The sequence below is a fragment of the Notothenia coriiceps genome, unplaced genomic scaffold, assembly GCF_000735185.1.
Source record: "Notothenia coriiceps isolate Sejong01 unplaced genomic scaffold, NC01 NC01_scaffold00009998, whole genome shotgun sequence".
NCBI lineage: Eukaryota > Metazoa > Chordata > Actinopteri > Perciformes > Nototheniidae > Notothenia > Notothenia coriiceps.
The window spans coordinates 144987-153763 of record NW_011342699.1 but is presented as its reverse complement, the minus strand read 5'-3'; the positions used below and the strand labels follow the sequence as shown (position 1 = coordinate 153763).

Sequence of the window (8777 nt, the reverse complement as noted above, 5' to 3'; positions counted from 1 at the left end):
CACATCGCCGTTATCACACATCCATTTCTTTGCCTTCCCAGGCATACCACTTGTTAATTAGTTCTTGCAAAAGTTTTCTACATTAGATAGTGGAATCCCTCCATTACTGATTCCCAGTTATGCGTTTAGGCGGGAGCTCCACACTGCTTCGAAGGCCAGCGGCGATCTCCCGTTTTCATAACTCTTTGTCTCCTACAGTTAGCTCCGGGCTTTTGCTACATTCTTATGCAAGCCTAAAACTTCCTCGGATGACTCTTCCCTCGTTTCGTATCCAATCCCATCAGAACCTGGGATTGGTGATTGTGTTCTATTATCCATAGCATAGCATATTCATGAGCCACAGATAAGCATGTAATAATAGAATCAATCTTTGTAATGTTGCTATACAAATAGACATTCCACCATCCGGAGTTCTGCCTACTCAAAATGGATATTGTTTGACATTTCAGCCAAGGTCGAGTTTTCGGCCTTGGTCATTTTTAATGATGTCTCAACCATGGCTTGTCCTTAGCTACAAACTCCCTACTCTCGATGATCTCTAGTTCCCTTAGCACCATTATTTCCTCAGTTCCGGTGTCTTTGAACTCAAAGATCCAATTGATAAGGAGATTCACAGTGAACAGTTAGCGTATGTGTTTCTGAGCATGTATGCTTTCAATGGTTAGGGTCAGCGCTTTCTGCCAGCTGGGCGTCTTCTGCCGCTCATTTGACGCCCTTTTTCGGGGCTTTGACGCCTGAACTGAGCGAGGGGCGTCCAAAAAATAAATAATTTGAGAGAAGATTCGGGAGTTTTTATCGGCTTGAAAATGACGAAAAGCAAAAAAGAACAAGACGTCCCTCTGTTTGGAGTGGCAAAAGAGTCTGCGTTGGGTTCTTTCGCCCTCCAGCCAAATGCGTGTTCCTGTGATGGAAAGTGTACTGCGGCGAGCCTTGATGGGGGGGGTGCAAGTGGAGCATGCCGTGAACTCGAGCGCCGCGAGCCTCGCAGCGGCCTGAAACTGGAGGCGCCGTGGTAAACTGGTGCTAAACTAGTGAGCCGAGCCAAACGATCCGGCTCACTAAAAAGAGCAGGAATTCCCATCAATGATACGTAAAGAGAGAGTATCTCTATAAGGGACGGCTCTATTCAAGTCACGTGACACGACGTGACGTCACCCCGCCCTCTCAGCCCTGGTCAGGCGGAACACTGCTTAGGGTTGTGATTGAATCTGTCCCTCACACACACATATCCCACAAGATCAAATACTTTTTAATAAAATGCTTTTGTCTCTGTGTGCAGTGTAATGAAAACGACAGCGAGGACACAGACCTGCAGATCTTCTGCGTGTCGTGCAGTCATCCCATCAATCCAAAAGTGGCACTGAGACATATGGAGAGGTGTTACGCAAAGGTGAGTGTTTTCAGAATTCCTGATGCGGCCTTTAAGCATAGAACATATCATCTTTAACAAAAAGCAATTGGGCGGGTTTTAAAATGTCTCTCCTGTGTGATTATCTTGACAGTATGAGAGCCAGACTTCCTTTGGCTCCATGTACCCTACAAGGATAGAAGGGTAAGAGAAATAAATCCTCTCCAAATGTTGAACTTGACTCTGTTCACTCGCTTTACTAACATTCCTTGATCTTTTCCACAGAGCAACGAGACTCTTCTGTGACGTGTACAATCCCCAAAGCAAAACGTATTGTAAGAGGCTTCAGGTTCTGTGTCCGGAACATTCCAGAGACCCTAAGGTCAGTGGAAACCCCTCGGTCTCATGTATGATAACCACAATCAATAGAAAACCTGTTAAAACCTCAAATATTCATTGAGAATTGAGAAAGAAAGAAAAAAGTCCCAGTTAGAAATAAATTAGGAGGACATTCTGATAAACGACTCATGGACAAAGTTTGTCTTTTGTTATATTTAATAAAGAAAGTCAATATAAAAGTGAAATCGATCTGAAATGCAGGAACAGAGCTACCAGAACACAGCTCCCAGTCACACTCTATAGTACAGAGAAATCCAACTGGCCCCACCCTTAAATCTACACATCCCCAGCATTAAACTATAAACCCCCCCTCGTCCTTAACCATTTGCATATCGCCCTTATACCTTCCTTTTGCCCTAACCCTGAAATGTAAATCCTTAACATATGTCTCTGTTAAACACATACAAGACTCAAAATACAATTTAACAGTGTAAAAGGCAATCAGATTATAAGACTATATGTTTTAAATGGTTATATGATCATTTGACACGACACCGACCTCCACTGGGAGATTCTGTGTTTCCAGCCCTGTTGTACTGCTTCGGCTGATATATACATAGATCAGATAGATCTTTAATTTTGTCGTTCTACAGGTACAACGAAATTACAATAAACTCAAGGTGCCTCGTAATACCCTCATAAGCTTCATCCACTGCAGCCCCCCATGGTGCAGTGAATTTGACGATGTGCAGGGACATTTGTGAGGTTGACCACATGATCAAATCTGGCCTGAGATTGGTTGTGATGATCCCTGGAGAAAACTAATGTTTACTGTCCTCAGGTGACAATAAATTGATCGGACTTCTTTCTGTGTATTGACATGACTGCACATAGTCCCTTGATCGTCCTTAGCAGCGGTCTGTTAGCTAAAATGACCCACCTCCGGAATGTCCAAATTGACCAATCAGAATCGAGTGTTCGACTAAGCCCTATAATACCCACAGTTAGCCTGTGTGACCTACGTTTTTCATTGCCATATCTACACTGTAGCTAATGTGCAAATGACAATGAAGCCTTGAATCTTAATGGTGAAATCTGTTCATACAGTCCGCTACAGTAGAGTTAATGTGTAGATGGTTAATTTATGTTTTTTTTTGTTTTTAGATCCAAGGGGATGAGGTGTGTGGGTGTCCTCTGGTGAAGAACGTGTTCGAGCTGACCGGAGATTACTGCAAGGTCCCCAAAAGGAAATGCAACAAACATTACAACTGGGAGAAGCTCAGGAGAGCGGAGGTGGACCTGGAGCGAGTCCGGGTGGTAAGTCAAACACCACGACTGCTTCTTTTGGTTCTAACCGACAACAAATTTGATATTTCAGAATCAGACTCAGAATCAGGTTTATTACCAGGTAGGTACATCACATTTACATAAAAGTAAAACAACAATTAAAACACAGATAGAGAACTAGAAAAAATACGATACAATACGAGAACACTTTAATGGTCAGATCAAGTCTGAGATTTGACTTGCATCACAGCAGCTCCATCAGGTTCAGGTTATTTATTTGTACCCGTAGGTAGATTCTGTTTGCAGAGAAAAAGACAAGGGTTCCATCCTGACACTAAAAACAAACAACAGACACATCTCTAATAAAAGGACTAGTAAACCTGCTCAACCACATCTAATATACCAAATATTTAAAAAACATTTTAAGAAGGAAAACACTAGTACAAACATGGACATTCAAAATTCACAATTAAATAAATAAATATGGGCATCTGTGTGACGCTCCTATGATGTGTTAATTTGTGCAATAGCTGCTGGGATAAAACTGTTTTTATACCGCTCCGTTCTACTCCTTGGGACGAGTAACCTCCGGCCCGAAGGAAGAAGCTTAAATTCTGAGTGCAGAGGGTGGGAGTCATCGTCTAATATGGAGCTGGATAACCGCTTTAACTGCCTGAGGTACAGGTTCTCCAGGTTTAGCTGTGGCGCACCAATCAGTCTGCTGTACTGTAATGTAACATCAACATAGAACATACTGGCCAACCCTCCCGGTTTCATTGGCCTCTCCCGGTTTCCTCCCGGGGTCATATTTCTCCCGCATTTCTGACAAAATCAGATTTACTCAGGACTATTTCCACTCGGACTTTAATACAGCCACACCATTGTTTGGTTTCCATGGTAGCGTGTCTCTTTAGTAGCGCGCGCAACCGACAGTCTGAGAGGGTGAGGAAGATAGTCACAGAAAAGTGAACAAGAATCGACAACTCTCCCCTCTGCTCACTCCTTTCCATCAAGCATGGGGCTACAGGCCGCAAGACAGTGCACTTACAACTACAATAAGCATGTTAATGTTAATCTAATACAGCTCTGGCGATCCACTAGCGGCAAGTATGACATAGACAGATATCAAGACACAATACATGAAAAACAACAAACATTTAACATAAAAAACAACAAACATTTAACATAACAGCACGATCACTGAGAGAAAACATGCTCAAAGAGCCTTTGGCGTGCATTTGATCTGGGATTTAGCTCTGTATTTACTGTAAGGGTTGACTGGAACACAAAGGATGCTTCAGTCTGACGTTTGGTTTGTTTCTGTCCACAGTGGTACAAGTTGGACGAGCTCTTTGAACAGGAGCGCAACGTCAGGACGGCGATGACCAACAGAGCCGGTCTGCTCGCTCTGATGCTTCACCAAACTATTCAGCACGACCCCGTGACCACTGATCTCCGTGGTAACAAGGATAGGTAGTCGACCTGTCTGTACCTGTACTCCGATCACTGTATGTGATTTGAGTTTTAAAGATTTAAATTAAACTATTAGGTCCAAAACAGATTTTCTAACTAGATAATTATTTTAAAATGTTTGTATGATAATTAACTGAAAGAGGTAAATGGATATATATTTTCCTGACTGTGATGGATGAACTGCTGCTGATTGATAACAGCTGTTTTTGGTATGATCGCTCAGAATAAACACTTTGATGTATGCTATTTGTTCTATAATTTCTATAATTTCTTTGAGCCAGCATGTATACAGGTATCTTTGATTAAAGTTACTGACCGAGAAGTGTAGTTGTATTGGTCCTTCTTCAAAACAATCACTGCTGTTTTCAAAGGGGTAAACATGGTTGCACACATGAATGTAAGCAAGGAAAGGCTGATTTAAGAGTGTATCAAAAGCAGTGAAGTACAAAGGATATTGCAGGGTAGACTATTCCCAGTCAACAAAGACTTTAAATTACTAATTCATAGTAATCAAACGAGATCAATACAACTTCCTGACTCGGAGTGCAGACCCACAAAGTACAACACAAAACAACATCTCTCCCGCGATCACCTCATGCTACACTGCTAATGTGATGGGATGCTCCTGACTGGTCAATAAACAGATGCAGAGCTCTCTGAGGAAGAGGATTGTATTTACCGGGCTATGTGCTTTTTTTACTTTCTGATTATGGGTAATGTTTCTTGATTTAAATAAATACTAACAGGTGATATATTGATTATTTAAATACACATAGTTGCTGCTCATATTTTGATAACATTAGAAACTTTATAAGGCTTTGCCCCTCAAATCACAAAAAAGGTTCACTCCCCAATGTTGTATTTGTGTGTACTGCCTGAATATCTGTACATTTAAAATATATCTTCAAGTGCTCCTCATACATTCCTGCTTGCTAACTACTTTGGTTGATTGCATATCATTTGGCCTGAATAAAAAGAAAACGCTACAATAGTGTTTAAATAGAGGAACAAACTATATGTAACCGCGGCCGCGCACACGGCCTAAAGTTTAGCTGTTCTACTGATCAAAGTTGCCCTCTAACTCAACTTGATCAAACCAAAACACGAACTCAGAACTTCATTTAAGAATGACGATACAGTTGGCATCACAGAAAGACTTAAGAACAGGATTCCTTTCTGTTGAGTTTGAGGCAACTTGATCAGTAGAACAAAACGCCTAACTTTAGGCGCGTGTGCGCGGCGCAGCGTCATATATGATATATAAAAAATGTCAATGGTAGATATATGTCTGAGTCCTAGTGGTGCTCCATGTGAAGAACACCCTTCGTTTTAAGCGCCCTAATGCAGAACCGTAGCCCCTACGTCTTTCCCCTACGCACCCCGGAGGGGCCCCCAAAAGTACCGTAAATTGACGCGTGCTGTCAAGGGTGTGAGCTAGAAGGATAAGTCACTTCTTCCGTTTGTTGATTTTTTTTCGTGTCTAATCCTAATACGTCTGACTATAGTCGTCTCATGGTCGTATCCCTTACGTCAATGCAAATAAGTAAGTTTAACCCAAGCCACCCACAATGAGTACACCAATGGTTGGAATATTAGGGTTATCTATTTTGCCAGATCCCAGCTCGGAATAGCAACATATAAGTAGTAGAATAAACAGAACAAAAACTATGTTATACACACTTATTGCTTGAACTCAATATAGGAGTATTATCACGGTATGCTCTGGAGAATACACATTAGAAGTTAGCCGTTTTACAATTCCTCATCTGAATAAAAAAACTAGTTCCTAATAAGAAAGTACCTTGTTAATGCAATATTATTGTTTGTTATCTAGTGTGTTCTCCATGGAATGTACTAATAAGGAACCTGGAATACAGCGTCGTATCAGAAGTAAGCGCAGTCTCGCTCGGCTCTTTCCTATGAGAAGCTGTTCATTGGAATCGCTTGATGAGGACAAACATGCACCAACTTGCTTGAGAGAGCAGAACGCTCAGCAGCAATAGTAGTGTGCGAAAGTCCACGCCCATCTACTTCCTGTGCATAGGGACCTTATTTTGGAAAAAATTTATGCCGTTTCTCAATCGTACGAGGTTCCTGGATCCGTTCGTAGTTTGCATACTTCCAAGTCATGCTTCGTTCAGACCAATGGAAGCAAGTATTCTTCCAAGCCACGGCTTCGGGAAAACAAAGAAAGAATGGAATAGGTAACAAGTGTGGCACTCTCTCTACGGTTTCAAGCATGAATACTGTACCGAAAATACATACCTCCATCTAGATTGTTCTTATCTAATTATGAACTGCTTTGTACTTTCACGGTAACGCATTTTTGGTGATTAACAAATGCAACAAAGTTACATATTTACAAACATGTTCTTGCGCACTCATACCTTACATTTAAATGTGTTGCTGTGCTGCGTCGGTTCCACAGGTCCATAATTCTTCGCTAGTTATTGAAATTGATGCGGTGGCATGCTTGTGGGATTAGCAGTCTACCATGGTGTCGAGCTCGAATTTCCGTAAACCAAGACGTGCCCTCGATGGACTTTCCGTTTGCATAGGTATATTGAACTGTCCTCCGTGCGCACTCGGAGACGTGAGGATCCTTGAATAGTCGGCTTGAAGCAGTTCCTCGCGATTGAACGGCCTTGTATTGAAGTCTCGATGAAGATTGAAAGCGTGCATCCCTTCATCGGACGTTGGAATTTGCCTGTGATGGAATTCTTCAAGTGATGCTTGAGATCAAATAATAAACAGAGTAAACTGTCAAGACACACTATAAATATGGATATGACAGCCTTCCTTCAGAGCTATCATGTGTGTACATCTCGACCAAATAAGAGAGTGCTGAAGATAGCCAGATATCCTTAACAATTGATTGGCTGCTTAGTACCAGTTGTCCTCATCGCAAGCATTGGGATTACGGCCTTCTGTATTGACGTCTGATGAAAAGGACACTAGAGTGTCTGTCGATCCAGTTGCTACTAGCTACGTAGCAAGCACTTGTATTACACATCACTGCCCTAGCGCTTGTCAATCTATTAGAACATGAATTAATATCCATGTAACTCAAAAAGTCACAGTAGTGTCGTATCATATTGCGTGAACCTTGAAGATACTGTCACACCGTGTGATCATTCTATAATACACCTTTAAGACCGGCAAAATGCTATGCTACATTAAAAAGATCAGGCAGTGTCAATCAAATGATCAGTCACAACCTGCTTTTGCATCGAATTCTTTGGCGTGTTTCATTGTATTGATAGTGATATAGTCAATCTATATTGACTAAGACATGTAACTTTCTCCAGGTCGATGTGTCTGTTGTTGCTAGACAAGAGATGTACACTAACAAACATCCCAGTGTCTTGCTTATCATGGCGTAGTCACCATGTGGTCTAGCTCAGTTCTTGAGTGACACGCACTACACCACTGATATGAAGGACTAGGAGTGCTGGATCAGAGTTAGCTACCTAGCTAGTCGGCACGGTTCAGGTTTAGCATTTACAGCCCTAGGCCTTGGTCATTTTTTATTAGCACTCTTAACTGCTGAGATGACTCAATAACATCAGAAGTAACACCAAAAAGTTAAAAGTTAATGTAAGTAGGTAGTGCATATTTCGTGAACCTTTGAAGAGTACTGTCACACGGTGTGAGTATCCATTATCTTTAATAGAAACACCATCTTAAGCACCGGGGGGAGAAATGCTTAATGCTACATTTAAAAAGGCATCAGGGCAGTTCAGAGAGATCAAAGGGAAGGCAGGGCAGGCAACTGCTTTGCATGACATTACTTCTGGTACCAGTAGTTTCACTATGTGATTTGAGTATGTGAGGGTAGTCTCATATCAATTTTTGACAAGATAGTAGCTGACGAGGGCCATCTTGCGGCGGTGCACCTGTGTTGTTGTGCGAGACCAGAGATGTACACAAACACAACATGCCGGGGGGACTATTACCCAGGAGGTGTGTTCCACCACTATGGGCCTTCTCAGTTTTTTGAGTGACAGCGCAACTTCACACAGATCAACAATGCTACACTCATGAAGAAAACTCCGACGCAGTCACGTCTGCCCGCTTAGATGTCGTTGGTGTCCTCCTGTGTCCGTTTTTCCCATGAACATATGCAGCGGACGTCAGGGTATTTTTAATGGAATTGCTGATGCATTATACTTGTGTTGTGTATTATATACTTTAATTCCATACTTTAAATTAATTTTAATATACCACTGAACTCACACTGCTCCCAATTTTTACTTCATGTTGCATGCTTGATTCATCTATCATATTACTATTTTTAAATATGATTAAAAAAACATACATCGTATGTATT

At 41.7% G+C, this 8777-nt stretch overlaps 1 protein-coding gene across 1 annotated transcript in view; it reads left to right on the top strand.

Annotated features, from left to right (window-relative positions):
• The window catches only part of cxxc1b (CXXC finger protein 1b), a 10268-nt gene extending 5499 nt beyond the window's left edge, over nucleotides 1–4769 (top strand). Inside the window, exons 10-14 of the mRNA XM_010771436.1 lie at nucleotides 1280–1390; nucleotides 1503–1552; nucleotides 1634–1730; nucleotides 2852–3004; nucleotides 4305–4769. Coding sequence (XP_010769738.1) covers nucleotides 1280–1390; nucleotides 1503–1552; nucleotides 1634–1730; nucleotides 2852–3004; nucleotides 4305–4451 — 558 coding nt within the window. The 3' untranslated portion in view covers nucleotides 4452–4769. The remainder of the gene's footprint in view (nucleotides 1–1279; nucleotides 1391–1502; nucleotides 1553–1633; nucleotides 1731–2851; nucleotides 3005–4304) is intronic.
• Nucleotides 4770–8777: the final 4008 nt, after the last annotated feature.